The sequence below is a fragment of the Diaporthe citri genome (genome assembly GCF_014595645.1).
Source record: "Diaporthe citri strain NFHF-8-4 chromosome Unknown scaffold_2, whole genome shotgun sequence".
NCBI classification, from domain to species: domain Eukaryota; kingdom Fungi; phylum Ascomycota; class Sordariomycetes; order Diaporthales; family Diaporthaceae; genus Diaporthe; species Diaporthe citri.
In genome coordinates, this window is record NW_025064847.1 from 4,400,962 (window position 1) to 4,416,989 (window position 16,028).

The following is a 16,028-nucleotide window of genomic DNA, read 5'->3' on the forward strand; positions in this document are numbered from 1 at the left end:
AGACAGCGTCCAGGGGGTGTGTGTTCGGGTGGTCGAGGCTGAGATCGTCGCCCCGGTCTCCAGTCCCCTTGTCTCTCCCTGCTGGTAGCCATCATCATCACCTCAACTTTCTCCCGTTGTCTCTAATCGCCAGCATCTCGGTCGTGACCCTCATCCATGACACGATACCGACCCGGATTGGGACTGAGATCAAAATCGAAATCGGAGCCAGGCATGCAGCTAAGGCCCGGCCCTGCTGCACGAGATCTAATGCGGTATCAGGGCTCGAGATGCTCTCCCTCTGCCTTGGCTGCAAGCACGTCGCATCCGTGCTGGCACGCATCGCCGACTGCAGATTGTTGCGTCCCGCAGGCCAATGGGCTCCGTCCCAGCCTACCCGCGGGTGCACCTGATACCCCCTTCACCAGCACTCACCGTCTCAGACGTCTGGCCTTTGCGGTGCCCATGTTAGCTGAAAAGTCATCACACAACCACACTGCTCACCACCCGGCACTAGGAGTCCAAGGTGACGAGGAGCCAAGCTGAGAGTCATCTTGAAGGTTGCCCAAATTGGGAATGGCAACTCACAAAGACAGACATGCGGCGGTCGCCTTGCAGCGTCTCACGGCCCAATCAGACCCTCTGCCTCAGACAAGGCCGTCTTTCGTAAGCCAGGGACGGTGGGACAGCATCTCGCTCTGCCTACCGCCTACCGTGTCGCAGCATCTCAGTGGTTGTCTCTCGCAGGCGACGCAGACGACACTCGCCAATGAGAGCCGCCAGGCCGGCCGTCGACGACCATGGCTGCTTGAGCACAAGCCAGCAGTTCCTGTGGTAGGACTGAGCCGCATGCATGGGGCTCGACTTCGAACAAAGAAGTTGACTCTGGGCTCTGCACTCTGCAAATGAAGTGCTTCTCGCTGGGGGCCGGTCGAATGTGGGAACACGCCGGGTTGATATGTTTTATCCTCGATGCTCACCGCTCCGTTCTCCCGACCAAGCTTCTCCACTCTACATCCGACCGGTCAAGTGGTCTGCACAATGCGTTGGCATTGTACCGGCCACGACAGAAGCTTCCGTTCGACTGTCTCGTCCGGCGGTCCAGCCAACGTACCGTCTCTGCATGTCTGTTGTGCCGGCCATCCTCCAGCCGCCACGTCAGTGTACTTGCTTTTGCCCCCGCGGAGCTTGCAAACACTATCTCCCAGCCCACGCTCTCGATGGTAACAAACACGGGCACGCTATATCCCTACTGCTACCGTCACTGATCACGAGCATCACTAGACTGCGTCATGGTACAGAATTCTCCATGATAGTGGATACGCTGAATCAGGCCAGTTTCCAAGGTATTCATTCTCATTGTCTGGTCCCTCTGTGCAGGTCTCTGCACGCCACCAGCAGATCCTGTAAGGTCCAGCCATCATCTCTCTGCCTGCAGGGCCAGTAATCTACAGGGTAGTTGGCTCAAGGGCTTTTACAATTGATGTGTTTTACTGCTACCAAAAGTCTGCAGACTAAATGTTGGCCCTCTGAGAGGGGATACCTGTTTACTGTCTTGGACTGACACTGATTGCTCCAGTGTCCCTCTGATGGAACACTCAAAGAAGCTTGTCAGTCATGTCGCAGGTGCTCCCAGGCCGCCATGCCACAATGTGTTAGATTTTGATACTAGGTCATGCTGTATGTACTCTATGCTTCTCTCATCTGGAGTGGGCCTTGATCATTCTACCTAGCACTGCGTGAGTCCTTTCTTGCATTTGCAATTCAAGATCTGGCCAATTCGGATTCATGTGCTGGAATCGCTGGCAGAGGTGTGTCCTTGTCAACAGCTGCCCTCGGCAGGCAGGCAATGCATTGACTGTCAATTATGAGGGCTTCATGTTCGTGAGGTTATTCAACACGCATCACTGAATCAATTGAGTCGACTAAGGCTGGATTGAGATGGGCTTCGGGATTGTGGGCTACCCAGATCTCCTGGTCCTGACCCCCCTCCCCATGCCCCTCCGCACTTTTTTTTTCACGCTATTCGCTATTCACGCCAACCGGGGCAGTCGGGGCGGCACACTTGTGTCCGGCAGGCACGGATTTGGGGTCCTGCCGCAACATCGACGAGCGAATGCAGGGATCCTTGGATGCTTTAGGAGTGGTGATCTTCTGCGACCTGCGCCAGTCACAGGCGCCCTAAACCCTTCCACCATCCAGACCGCACCCTCTTGCGACCAACAGACCAAAACCAGAGTTGCGATCAGAACCATCAGCGACGGCCTGCAAGGCACAGAGCTGGATCGAGGACACATAACCGTAGTCGAAGAGAGGTTCTGAAGCCAGAACCTGCCATGTCGAAGATACTGGGCCACCAAGTCCGATAGCGAACCCTGCCGTCTCGTCTCTGGTCTCTGCTTAGCCTCGATCTTTCCCTTTCCCTTCCCACTTCCACTTCTGCGCTTCTCGCCTTCGCAATTCGCCCTCGGCCTCCGGTCCTGCTCTCTTCTTTCTGCATCGCGCGTACGCCCACACGTCTATGGACACCGCCAGCATTGATCGAGCCGCCCTTACACCCTCACACCCGTCCCCTTGCCACATTAATCTCGGTCCCAGTCGAATTTGCATACTACTGTAGGACTCCCAGGGCTCGCCCGCGCACGCAGGATGGATGAGGAGGAGCGCAAGGCGGATGCGTCTCCAGCCATCAAGATGGAGGACGGCTTTCGAGAGAATGTGACGGCCCTCAAGGCACGGCGCAGTGCTTCCACCTCACCCAACGAGTCGAAGCCCTCGAGATCTTCGAGTCTGTCGCCAGGAGCAAAGGCAGACAACGAGAGCACCTCAACACCCGAAAACGACCCTGCGCCCAAACTCTCGAGAAAATCGTCCTCCAAAGCTGTCTCGCGCACACCGCTCCTCTTCGGCCACCTTCAAGATGTCACGGAAGAGTCCATGACGTCCTTCCAGGTCATTCCCGACTGCCTGTACGGCTCGAAGAACATGGGATCATCAGAACACGATGCTTTGGATTGTGATTGCGCTGAAGAATGGCGTAAGTCCCCCAAACCAAACCTGCGCAGCTGCCCACTCCCCTATTTGGGCCTTGGTTTTTTGACCTCTGAACAGAGAATGGCCACAATCACGCCTGCGGGGAAGACTCCGACTGTATCAATCGAGCGACCAAGATGGAGTGCGTTGACGGCGACTGCAACTGTGGCTCCGGCTGCCAGAATCAGCGTTTCCAGCGCCGACAGTTCGCAAATGTCTCCGTCATCAAGACCGAGAAGAAGGGCTTCGGCCTCCGGGCAAATGTTGACCTGCAGCCCAATGATTTCGTGTTTGAGTACATCGGCGAAGTCATCAATGAGCCGACTTTCAGACGACGGATGATGCAGTATGACAACGAAGGCATCAAGCACTTTTATTTCATGTCACTGACGAGGACCGAATTTGTTGATGCCACCAAAAAGGGCAACCTGGGTCGGTTCTGCAATCACTCCTGCAACCCAAACTGCTATGTGGACAAGTGGGTGGTTGGCGAAAAATTGCGCATGGGCATTTTTACAGGCCGTGCAGTGAAGGCCGGCGAGGAGCTCGTCTTCAACTACAACGTGGACCGCTATGGCGCTGACCCGCAGCCCTGCTACTGTGGTGAGCCAAATTGCACAGGGTTCATCGGCGGCAAGACCCAGACAGAGCGTGCCACCAAATTGCCCCTTGCGACCATTGAGGCACTCGGTATCGACGATAGCGACAGCTGGGACACCGCTGTTGCTAAGAAACCCCGCAAGAAGAAGCCCACCGAGGACGAGGAAGAGTACGTCAATAGCGTGCAGCTTCGCGGCCTCGATGAGAATGGTGTCACCAAGGTCATGGCCGCCCTGATGCAATGCAAGGAAAAATGGATTGCCGTCAAATTGCTCCAGCGCATCCAGAACGCCGACGACGACCGGGTCCGCAACAGGGTTGTGCAGATGCACGGTTACCAGATCCTCAAAACCACGCTCAACGCCTTCAAAGACGACCACAACATTGTTCTCCAGATTCTGGACATCCTCTACAAATTCCCTCGATTGACCAAGAACAAGATTTCCGATTCCAACATTGAGGCAGTGGTCGAGAGTCTCACCGCGTCGGAGCATGAGGAGGTGGCGGCCGAGTCGAAGCGCCTCATGGAAGAGTGGAGCAAATTGGAGACGGCTTACCGGATTCCTCGAAGGAAATTTGACCCCGCTGCCCAGCCCGCCAACTCTTTCGAGGAACGCCGAAAGCACGACCACAAGGAAGAGACACCATCAAAGCCGGTCATCGCGCCCGGTGTCGTGATTCCAAAGGGCCCGAAGAGCAACATCCCTCAGCGAAATGCAGCATATTTTGTCCCGCGGCCCCGGCGGGTATTCCCCACCGGCAACGCCCTGCCGCAAGGTTGGTTCATGGCCAAAGACCCCGAGGGGAAGGTGTATTACTACTCCCAGGGCGGAACCGTAACCTGGCAACGCCCGACTGTGCCGGCGCATGCGGCCAAGGTACCATCCAAGCAGCAACAGGACCAGAAGGCCGTCATGGACATCATTGAAAACCTGAGCAAGGAGCCTACGCCTAAACCCTCTGCGTCCCTGACCCCACAGCGACAGAGCACTCCCGTTCCAGATGCCAAGAAGGAGAAGTGGCGTTCTCTGCCGGTCGAAAAGCAGATGAGGATCTACGAGAACACGGTATGTCCAGCACCCCACTGCCCTGACCACTCTGTCGGCTGACACGCAGTGAAGCTCTTCCCGCACGTCAAACATGTCTTGGATAAGTTCCGCCACAAGTTACCCAAAGAGGAACTGAAGAGGTTCGCCAAAGACGTCAGCAAGAAGCTGGTGTCTTCAGACTACAAGAACAACCGCGTAGCAGACCCCACCACCATCAGTGAAAAACAGGAGAAGAAGATCCGGAAATATGTTAAAGACTTCCTTGATCGTGCAGTACAGAAGTACCAGGAGCACGAGAAGCGGAAGGCCGAGCGTGCAGCGGGACCGAGTCACGGAAAGTCGAAGGAGCCGAACAACGAAGCCATCGCGTCTGTTGAGACGCCAGGGACCATCGGACCCACTGGTGACGAACCTACCGCCCTGAGTGACGCAGAAGACGGCGCGACAGGTTCTCCAGAGCGCAAGCGAAAGCGAGACGAAGATGATCTCCTGGATGCTAGCCTCACTCCTGACGAGACACCGTCCATGAAGCGTCTGAAGGACGAAGAGACGACCGAGGAACCCAGCCCGCCACCTCCGCCCCCGCCCCCGGAGGAGGCGATGGATGTTGACATGACCCCGACTCAGGCAGCAGAATTCTCACGCGAGCAGGAGCAGGCCCAGCGGCTTGCCGACGAGGCTGAGCAGGATAGGGTCCGCCAGGAAGAGGACCTGCAGCGTGAGAACGAGGAAGCGGAGAAGTGGTTTGAGCTGGAGCAGAAGAGCCAGAAGGTGGCTGCCACTAACGGGGCCTCGACTGAAGATGCCAGCATGAACGGGACATCGCCAGCCGTAGAGGGTGGCGATGCTTCCCATGAGGAAGCCATAAAGCGTGAAAATGAGGGGCTAAAGCAACTGGTTTTGGGGCAGTAATGACAGCTGGTGGGTCCCCACACGAATGAGGGACGGGCAAAAGGGAGGATAGCACACGCGCACAAGAGAGCTGTCCACTTGCTTTCCCCTGGTTGGTTCTAGAGACGTCGATCCTGAGATGCTCTGGGACACCAGTCAAGAGGGACTGTACGATCGCAATCTCATTTCTTTGCAGCAGCAGCATTATTAGGCTCGTTTGTTATTCAACACGGAAGAGCTGCTCGGACCCGACGCTGTTGTATATACGCCGGTCACATTGTGCAAGAAGGAACACAAACGGGCTGTGTCCACATAGGGGGGGGGTGGCAGGGGCGGCAGCTGTGAACGAGTTTTGGACGGTCGGGGGATCAGCCGTCTTGTTCTACGGAGTTATAATGGAAGTCATGATACCAGCGCATCTGCATTTGGAGACGGCGTGCCTTGAGGGGATTTTGCACTTTTGGGGACCGGCGTTTCGGGGGAGGGGGCAAGGGGAGATTGGCCGAAGGGGGGGTTGAAGGACACCCGCTCTCTCTCTTGGATTCGGGAGGGCGACAGGGGAACGAAGGGCGTTGGGCGGGTGCCTCAGCCATGTCGAGACAGACGACCGATGGAACAAGAGAGTGGCGCACAGGCGCTGCTACGGCAAGAGGCCAGGCCTTGGAAGAGGGGACTGGGAAGCTTTCAAGCAGCTCGACTCCTGCAGAAGATGGCATGGACCTGCGGAACCCCGAGGGGCGAGCTTGCGATCGGGAATAGAAGACCAGGGCAAGTGGGATTAAGGGGGTCTGGGGGGGGGGTGTGATCTACGCGGCGCCTCCTGGTCCCAGCAGACCCCCTCCTAAAGCCGCTTCCCCCATGCCATCAAATCCTCATTCGAGGCTTTTCCAAAGCCCAACAAAAATAATCAATTACAGATCATATTCTGCAAGCTATTTCTCATTTGCTCGCAGAGGCTATTGGGGCGATGATACATCCTGTCTGAGTGCCACAACCATCTCGAAACTCATTGGTTGGTTCATAGACTCGGAAGCCAGTGAAAGACCGGCTGCCTATGTTCAGTTCTAAGAGACCACCGAGGCATCTCGAGGGACTCCAATATGCAGTGCAGAAGACCTACATCTGAGGAGATCTCTTATGGCCTCTTAGTCTATACTCACTGCCGAGTGCCTCTGTTGAGCTTGTAAACCCGGCAAGGCCTAGTATGTCATATTTTGCAATGAGTATTTATCCCATGGCCGTCTGCATAGTGGAAGATTTGATTGAAGGTTGTCATTCAAGCTACATGCCTGGGTGCCCACCATTTCTGCAAGGAGAGTATGCTGGTCCCCCACAGCTACCAGTTGGTCCTACAGTGACACAATGACCCTGTATTGCTCATACAAGTCCCAGTAACCTGCGAGGTATGCTGTAAGATGCACTTTAAAGTAATTCGGCTGCCGTGTAAGACGGGTATCGTCGGCGGCTCGGACAACCTCAATCCCAGGAGTCCACCCCCACCGGGAAGGTCCGGGCTCAACAACGCAACGGACCATCTATCAATCTATCTCTTCCATTCCACCCTCATGACTCCGTCACTTCTCGCCTGTCTCCTTCTCTCTCTCTCTCTCTCTCTCTCTCTCTCGCGCGCGCGCAGATTTCCCAGTCAGGCTACGTACACCCCAACTCCGGCATGACGGGCCCCTCGAACGAGAATGTAGCCCCGGAGGCGGAGGCGCCCGTACTGTGGAGGCACCCCAGCCCCTTCGACACGCAGCTGGCCCGGTTCATGCGCCACGTGAGCCGCAAGTACGACCTCAAGCTGGAGACGTACCCCATGCTGTACCAGTGGTCCATCGACAACGTCGCCGAGTTCTGGGGCGAGGTGTGGGCGATCTGCGGCGTCACCTCGTCGCGCCCGTTCGACGCCGTGCTGCCGCTGCCGGGCGCCGGCGCGGGGCCGGAGGCTGCGGCGGCGGCCATGTTCCCGCGGCCCGACTTCTTCTCGGGCGCGCGCCTTAACTTTGCCGAGAACCTGCTGTTCCCTGCCGGCGTGGAGGTTGACCCCTGGGGTGTGGCTGTCATTACTGCCACGGAGCGGCCCGGCGACGTCGTCGAGACCACGTGGGCGGAGCTGAGAGAGGCGGCGCGCCGGTGTGCCGGGGCCCTGCGCGCGGCTGGGCTGAAGCAGGGCGATGTCGTGGCCGGCTACGTGTCGAACCACGTCCAGGCCTTGGTCGCCATGCTGGCCTCGGCATCGCTGGGGGCTGTTTGGTCCGGAATTAGCCCTGATAACGGGGTGTCGGCTGTGCTGGACCGGCTGGCGCAGCTCGGGCCGAGGGTGCTCTTCGCGGACGACGGCATGGTCTACAACGGCAAGGAGTGGTCGAGCACGGCCAAGACCGAGGAGATCGTGGGCGAGCTCAAGAAGAAGGGGCTCGAGCTGGTCGTCGTCGTCAGGAACCTCCCCGGCGCGGACCTCGGGCTCGACGGCCTCAGGGGAAAGGTCGCCCGCGTGGACGAGTACGAGAACTTCCTGGGCGGCTCGCCGGACGAGGAGCTCCGCTTCGAGCAGCTGCCGCCGTCGCACCCGCTGTACATCCTCTTCTCCTCGGGCACGACCGGTCTGCCCAAGGCCATCATCCACACGGCCGCGGGGACGCTCATCCAGCACAAGAAGGAGCACTTCCTCCACTGCTCCGTCTCGCGCGCCTCGCGGATGCTCTACTACACCACCACGAGCTGGATGATGTGGCACTGGAGCGTGTCCGCCCTCGCCGTCGGCGCCTCCCTCGTCCTGTACTCGGGCTCCCCGTTCCGGCCGCACGGGCACCTGTCCCTGCCCAGGCTCCTCTCCGAGCTCGGGGTCACGCACTTCGGCACCTCCGCCGCGTACCTGGTGGCCCTGGAGGCGAGCAACGTCCGGCCCGTCGACGACAGCTCCCTGGACCTCAGCCGCCTCGAGGCCATCTACTCGACCGCGTCGCCCCTGCCGCCCTCGACCTTCAGCTTCGTCTACGAGGCGTTTCCCAAGTCGATTAACCTGGGGTCCATCACTGGCGGCACCGACATCATCTCGCTTTTCGGCACCCCCTGCCCGCTGGTGCCCGTCCGTGTCGGCGAAATCCAGTGTGCCGGGCTGGGGATGGCGATTCAGGTTGTGGACAGCAGCTCGGCGGCCGACGACCCCAGGCCCGTGGACCCTCCCGGTGCGCCTGGTGACCTCGTCTGCGTGAAGCCGTTCCCGTGCCAGCCGCTGACTTTCTACGGTGATAACGGCGACGAGAAGTACCGCGCTGCATAGTATGTCATATTTCTCCCGCCTATACACCATTTAGCTTATACACACTGGCTGCGGGTATATGAATGAGCTAACATTCCGCAGTTTTGAACGATTCCCAGGACTATGGCATCACGGAGACTTTGTCCAAATCACTTCAAATGGCGGCCGTAAGCATACAATGTCCCTGTCCTACCCCTATGAAATGGCCCTAGACCCACGAGACCGGATACCCTTACCAGATAACTAACACAAGTCCCCCGCAAAAACAGTAAAGATGCTCGGCAGGAGCGACGGCGTCCTCAAGCCCGCGGGCGTCCGCTTCGGCTCGGCCGAGATCTACAACATTCTGACTCGCTTCTTCGCGTCCGAGATCGAGGACGCAGTCTGCATCGGGCGGCGGCGGCCCGAGATCGACGCGGACGAGACCGTGTGCCTGTTCGTGGTGATGGCCCCCGGTAAGAAGTTCACGAAGGGCGAGACGGACGCGCGCGTCCGCGACGTGGTTCGGCGCCAGCTCAGCCCGCGCCACGTCCCCGCCGTTGTCGAGGAGTGCGGCCCCGCTGGCGTGCCAAAGACCGGCAACGGCAAGAAGATCGAGGTCGCTGTCAAGCAGATCCTCTCTGGGATGGAGGTCAAGACGAATGCCAGCGTTGCGAATCCGGAGGCGCTGGCGTGGTTTAAGACTTGGGCGGAGGAGCATCCTTGATCAAATTTACTTCCGTCCGGTAGTGAATTTAAAACGGACAGGCGCTGATTACAAGGAACGCTTTCTTAAAATAAAAATAAAAAAAGGTGCGGCGAAGCTAAAAGAAGCATAGTTATGGTTAAGATTCTGTTGGTATTCATGTCTAGATGCTAGATGCCTCAGGGTCTGTTCTGCCCAAGCATACAGTACATCGCATATGGCACTTGCGACAAGGCATTGTGCGTGTGCACACACGCCACACAACTACCAGGTCCTTCCCAAAGTCATCCCAAGTTGACACCTGAACGCCGCAGATGCTCTAATATATAAGATTTACGCAAGAAACTGAAAACTCTACTCACGGTCTAGCCGCTTGGCCCCGCGCCTCCATTGCCGCTTCCCCGTCCCCGGCTGTCGTCGAGCAGCAGATGGGGCTTGATATAGTCCTCGTCCAACTGCCTGAAGAGAGCAGAGGGGTCATCCGAGGTGAGCAGCTGCCTGATCGCGCCCGCCGCTGATTTGGCCCCTTCCGTCAAAGTGGCAGACCTTTCCCGCGTTCCCGAAAGCACTGGTTGAGTGGCTGCTGAGCTCTCACCGGCTGGGACGCTGGTTGGTGGTACGGGGCTCGCCCGCCGCTTTGGAGCGGCAGGCGGCAGGTCGGAGATGTCGACGTCGCTGCCCAGGTCAGAGTCTGTGACGCTGGCAGAGTTACTGCCGAGCAGTTCAGACTGCTCAGGGTCCGGGAAGTTGGCCCTGGACCCCTTCCGGCTTATGCTCGACGGCCGGTCGAGCCCATGTGGGCTTCGGTGGCCGGATGACCAGCTGTGAGGATCGCTGCTGCCGTTGCGCCTCCCATTCGAGGAGGCATCCACCCGACCAAGAGACAAGGTCGAGTCCGTTCGTCGCGGTATATATCCGATCCCGGTGCCCGAGCGCTTGTAGTAGCTGCCACCACCGATGGCCTCGATGTCAAACTCGTCATCCGAGTCGATCTCTTCCACCACACCAGTGCGAATATTCAAGATTTCCAGCATTCGAGCTGTTGTGCCTCCGAAGATGATCACCGTCAACACCACGACCACCAGGACAGTGGCCTTCAACGCAAACCTGTCGTTTCCGGTGATGAGGGCCGCCAGGGCAACTCCCACGGCACCTCGCAATCCAGCCCAAAACAGCATAGCCTGATAATTGTAGGGTAGCTCGTCCGGCTGGTCCATGATCCCACGGCGTCGGGCCTTGTAGCGGATAAACCAATTGATGGCGCGTGACAAGGGAAATACGGCCACCCATCTCGCTGCACACACGGCCAAGACGGTGACAATGGTGAGCAGGGGCTTAAACTCAAGGTCCTCTCCGGTGAAGAGGGACAGGCCTAGGTAAATGAAGATGAAGTTCTCTGACAGTTGCGCCAGGACCTGGAATAGATACTTGGTCGTGAGCTGAGTCCTTCGTGACATGTTGAAGTAGGCGTAGTGCTTCAGAGTGATGCCGCAGAAGAGCAGAGAGACGATTCCTGACATCTTGATGGCCTGAGAGAAGATAAGTCGAATAGGCGATCAAGACGATCAGACAGCTCTCGATCTTGGGAAATCTCCGGACATAGGTGTACTTCAGACACAGCGCAGCACCGATTCCGACAATAACGCCGATAGCCAAGCTGCCGAAGAAGTCGAACAGGAAAGTCCCGATACCGAAGAAGAGGCTTGCCAGCCCGGACTTCTCGGCGGCGCCGTTCTTTGATTTCTGGGCGGCTTCGAATATGACGATCGCAATGGCGTCATTGAGGATTGATTCGCCAAATATGATGGTGTAGAGCTTGGGGTCGACCTTGTAAGAGGTGAAGATGGCGAGGATGGTGACAGGATCCGTAGCAGACAGCGTTGCGCCCACCGCAATGGCATCCGTCCACCCCATGTTCAAACCATCGAGAGGAACCCGTGTATACAGCCAGAGAATAACACCGATGACCAAAGCGGAGAGGAATGTGCCGGCGAAGGCGAAGGTCAAGATGGTTCCAATGTTCCGGAAGAAGTTGGCTTGGTGTAGCTCGTAGCCGGAGGAGAGGATGATGGGCGGCAGGAGCAGGTTGAAGAAGATCTGGTAGTCGAAGCTGACGAGGTTCTGTAGGTTCTCACCACCGGCGACGCGCAGGGTCAACCCGACGACCATACCTGGCCAGTTGTCAGCAACGGGTCCAACATGCATGGGAGGTCGGAGAGGGGGGCGCGGGACGAACCAGCAAAGATGGAAGCGACAGTCTCGTGGATGGCAGTGACCTTCCTCTGCTGGAGCATGTAGCTGGTGAACAGTGCCACTATGAGCAGGACGATGAGGATGAAGAGGGCCCACGAGGCGTAGATCTCCTTCTGGGAGGCGTCTTCGCCGTCCGGGTCGGCATCTTCAGCCGCGCGCCGAGCGATGTCGACGGCGGGGCCGAGGACGTCGGCCAGCATGATCACGATCCAGGCGGGGTCAAGTCAGAGAGAAGGGCGGCGGCAGCGTGAGGGCGAGTCGGAGGAGTGATCAGGAAGTGTTCATGAGAGGCGGCGAAAAGGTGGCGGGCGCCGCATTCGATAGGTGGTTCAGGGAGGTTGAAGGCGAGGGATGAGCGGGAGCGGGAGGGAGCTGAAGCTCCGTATGGGAGTAGCTGAGGGTGAAGCTTGTGTAAGGTCAAGCTCTCGCGAAGGGAGGTCGAGTGCCACAAGGCTAGGCTTTCTCCAGGAAGTGCCAAGACCTGTATCGCAGTATCGCGGCTGCTAGTGTCGTGGGGCTCGATGTGATGCGATGGACGCCCAGCTGGTCTAGAAGAGTTGGTAGTACTTAGTATGTCAGAGCTGCCTATTCTGGGACGCAATCGGGACCGATGCCACCTGTACTTCTGTCCTCTCGGTCCTGTCCGGAGCTTGCTGGGAGGGTAGACCCAGACCAAGGTGATTCGCTGGTGCTACGCAGCAGGTTACGTCGATAGTGTCCAAGTGGAGACTCGGTGGCCTGGTTAGCAAGGGATACGTAATGCTTCACGTGATAACCTACGGGCCTGTTTGATGAGATCTGAACTGTTGCTAACATTGCGCAGGACCGTACGGGACCCACGTGCCACGACCACATATCCAGCTTGTGGAACTGGACTGAAGCTGAGGAAAGACAGTTCTCGGTTGGCTTCGTTTCCACCTGCATCTAGCTCTCAGGCATTGGGAGTGAAAATCGACTGGCCGGCCGGCCGTGGTGCAGGCAGGCCAAGCTCGGATTATATAGTAGGCTGACCACCAGTCACATTCACTTGTACACCTGATCACATGCGAGTGTCACCCAGGCATCATGTTTGCTAGGCTGAACTGCAGGACGGAGGGCCTACCATCGAATTCATTACGTACATTTAGACTACGCTGTGCAGCTACCGAGAGAGAATTCGACAACAGTTGTGGGGACCTGCCGAGATAGGTAAGGAATGAGGTTAGATGGAAACCTGGGGTAAACAGGGACGATTCTGGAATCGACCGCCCAGAGCTCTGCCGGGCCGTGTTGGGTGGGGAAACGGGGGACGTGGGACAACGGAGAACGGAGAACGGAGAAGGGAGTAGCCTACTGTACTGCATCACCGAGGATTAGACTACCCAGACTACCTGGAGTACCTGCAGGTGCTACTCGCGTGGCCGCCCCAGGTGGGCTCTGACGTCTGCTGCCCAGCCAGGCACGCCTCATCAGCTACTAATAATGTCCGTCTGCTGAACTTCTCTTACGTTCCTACCCAGTAGTGCCCGTCCTATTCGTGGTGCCTGACACATCGCAGCTCTGGACCCTGGGAGTCTCGTGGCATCCTCTGACTTGACCTGTCTGGTCGCATGATGGCCCGCCGTCCCGAGCTGAACCTAATCCGCAACGCAACCTTAACCTCTCGACATCACTCCACACCATCCACCAACGTCTTTCCTTTGAACCTCATCTCGTCCTCTTGGACAATATCCTATACTCCCACCCCCTTCATGGATATCATATAGAAACCTGGCAGAACACCCGATCCTCCTCCTTCCAAGGCCTGGTGGTAGCACACCCTTTTGGCGCACCAACCTTGTCGTCGACTCAATTCCACTCGTTCGGCGGCACAGCCGGAAGTGCGCATCTCCCCAGGCGCAAGCAATCTGGCGATTCAGCCCATAGTTGAGCCCGACATCCCGGCCCGTTCCACGACGCTTGTCACGCATGACTTCGTCATTTGCCGAGTCTTCGACTAGAGGTCGCCCCTCCGCCGAGGCCGACGGTCCCAACACCTCCTCCGCGAGCAGTCAAGGTCCCACGACACCCACCCACAGCAGCTCCTCCCTCGACGGCCCCGACCGTAAGGACAACCCCGGCGGCGTAAACGAGCAATCACCCCTCCTCTCCCCCGAGCTGGACGGCAGCGATGGGGGCAGTGAACGGCATGGCTTTCTTGGGCGACACACCTCGGCCCCTGAGCCCGACGAGTTCCAGTCTACAAAGAGCCTGTGGTATCTGCTTGTCTTGACCATTAGCATAGGTGGACTGCAAATCGCGTGGTCGGTTGAGCTCTCCAACGGCTCTCCTTACCTGTTGTCCCTTGGCCTGAGCAAGTCGCTCATGGCGCTGGTATGGATTGCTGGGCCGCTGTCCGGCACTCTGGTGCAGCCGTACGTGGGCATGCTGAGCGACAACTGCAGGGTGTCGTGGGGAAAGCGGAAGCCTTTCATGCTCGGCGGGGCTGCCGCCACAATTGTTTCTCTGATGATCCTGTCCTGGACCAAAGACATGGTCGTCGGTTTTTTGAGCCTCTTCGGGGCTGACCCGGCATCTGAGGGCGTCAAGGTGACCACCATAGTTTTTGCCGTGATTTGGGTCTACATCCTCGACTTCGCTATCAACACAGGTGAGTGGGAACTTCGCGTGCTGCTACTGCTGACGCCCAGTCCGTACCACTGATGCAAAAACCTCGTAGTCCAAGCTGCAATCAGGGCATTCATCGTCGACTGCTGCCCGGCTCATCAGCAAGAGGCTGCCAACTCAATGGCAAGTAGGCTGACTGGGGTCGGGAATATCATTGGCTATATCGCTGGATACGTCAACCTGCCCCAGATCACATGGTGGCTAGGAAATACCCAGTTCAAGGACCTCTGTGCCATAGCCAGTCTAGCCCTAGGATCAACGGTGCTTATGAGCTGTCTGCTCATCAAAGAGAGGAACCCGCAGCTCGACGAGCCCAACGCGAGGAACCGCAAGCAGGCCGGTGTTTTCTCGTTCTTCATCAGCCTTTTTGCGTCCATGAAGAGGCTACCGCCGCAGATCAAGAAGGTCTGTGTCGTACAATTCTGCGCGTGGGTCGGCTTCTTTCCCATGCTATTCTACACGTCGTCCTACATTGGTGAGATATATGTCCAGCCGTTTCTCGAGGAAAACCCGAACATGACGCCCGAGGAGATCGACGAGCTATATGAGAAGGCAACAAGAGTCGGGACGTTTGCGCTATTAATTTTCTCAATTACCAGCCTGCTCACAAATGTCTTTTTGCCATTCTTCATCGCACCGACATACGACAGCCAGCCCATTGGAGAAGCGCCCGGCGAGGGCCCGGTCACCACTCTCCGGGATCATGGTCAAGAGAAGAAGTCATGGACGGATCGCTTGGTCATACCTGGCTTGACGCTCCGTCGTGCTTGGCTGCTCTCTCAGCTGCTCTTCATGGGCAGCATGCTCTGCGCTGTCCTCGTCCGAACCGTGCCGGCAGCCACAGTGCTCGTTGGCTTGGTTGGAATTACCTGGGCTCTGACGCTGTGGGCTCCATGGGCAATCATCAGCGCAGAAATCAGCCGGAGGGATGCCCTTCTTCGCCAGAAAAGAAGAGCTTTCTCGCCACCAGAAGGCGCAGGCTCTTCCTCTAATGCGGCCCCCGGATTTGACGGGTATACCTCCGATCAAGATCACAAACTAGACGGTTCCGAAGACGAAGCCGACCAGGCGGGCGTGATCCTCGGCATTCACAACATGGCCATCGCCGCCGCAGATTATCGCGACGGTCGGCTCGAGCCTTATCTTCAAGATATTCCAGAAGCCTCGGGGGACGCCTGGCGACCACTCGATCGCCATCGTGATGGCTATAGGCGGCGTCGCGGTGGGCGCTTCGGCGTGGTTTATCCACCTCATTAAGGACGAGCCGGCCGGCCTGCCTCTTGATGACGCTGCATCGGACGCAGAGGAAGGCAGCATGTCCCCGCCTGGCTCGCCGAGTGCAAGACGCGGACCTTACGACAGAGTGCGCAGCACCGAGCCACTTCCACGAGCTAGTCTGGAAAGGGCGACGTTAATGAGAAACAAGAGCTTCTCCGGGATGGATTATGCTTAGTCTGCTGTTCACAGCCGTTATCCTTCTGAGAGCGAGCGAGATTGTGCAGCTGGAGGAACCGAGTCGAGCGTTTCGCTTCACAGTGTATCATATGGCCATGGTGTTGGTTGAGTCTTCCGTTGGATTTCGGTTGATCAAGAAGAGACCTGTTTTGATACGGAGAGCTTGGATAGGTTT

At 57.7% G+C, this 16,028-nt stretch overlaps 4 protein-coding genes across 4 annotated transcripts; 3 read left to right on the top strand and 1 right to left on the bottom strand.

Moving 5' to 3' along the window:
• Positions 1-2,628: 2,628 nt before the first annotated feature.
• Positions 2,629-5,573, top strand: INS49_006754 (uncharacterized protein; the record flags this gene model as incomplete). Its single annotated transcript, XM_043167523.1, has 3 exons — positions 2,629-3,016; positions 3,091-4,679; positions 4,734-5,573. 3 exons carry the CDS (start codon positions 2,629-2,631, stop codon positions 5,571-5,573), a joined length of 2,817 nt encoding a protein of 938 aa, XP_043028667.1.
• A 1,651-nt stretch (positions 5,574-7,224) lies between these two features.
• Positions 7,225-9,520, top strand: INS49_006755 (uncharacterized protein; the record flags this gene model as incomplete). Its single annotated transcript, XM_043167524.1, has 3 exons — positions 7,225-8,834; positions 8,917-8,981; positions 9,084-9,520. 3 exons carry the CDS (start codon positions 7,225-7,227, stop codon positions 9,518-9,520), a joined length of 2,112 nt encoding a protein of 703 aa, XP_043028668.1.
• Positions 9,521-9,864: 344 nt separating this feature from the next.
• Positions 9,865-11,952, bottom strand: INS49_006756 (uncharacterized protein; the record flags this gene model as incomplete). Its single annotated transcript, XM_043167525.1, has 3 exons — positions 9,865-11,028; positions 11,099-11,670; positions 11,736-11,952. The coding sequence occupies 3 exons, from the start codon at positions 11,950-11,952 to the stop codon at positions 9,865-9,867; spliced, it is 1,953 nt and encodes a 650-aa protein (XP_043028669.1).
• A 1,747-nt stretch (positions 11,953-13,699) lies between these two features.
• INS49_006757 (uncharacterized protein) lies at positions 13,700-15,655 on the top strand (the record flags this gene model as incomplete). Its single annotated transcript, XM_043167526.1, has 2 exons — positions 13,700-14,381; positions 14,451-15,655. The coding sequence occupies 2 exons, from the start codon at positions 13,700-13,702 to the stop codon at positions 15,653-15,655; spliced, it is 1,887 nt and encodes a 628-aa protein (XP_043028670.1).
• Positions 15,656-16,028: the final 373 nt, after the last annotated feature.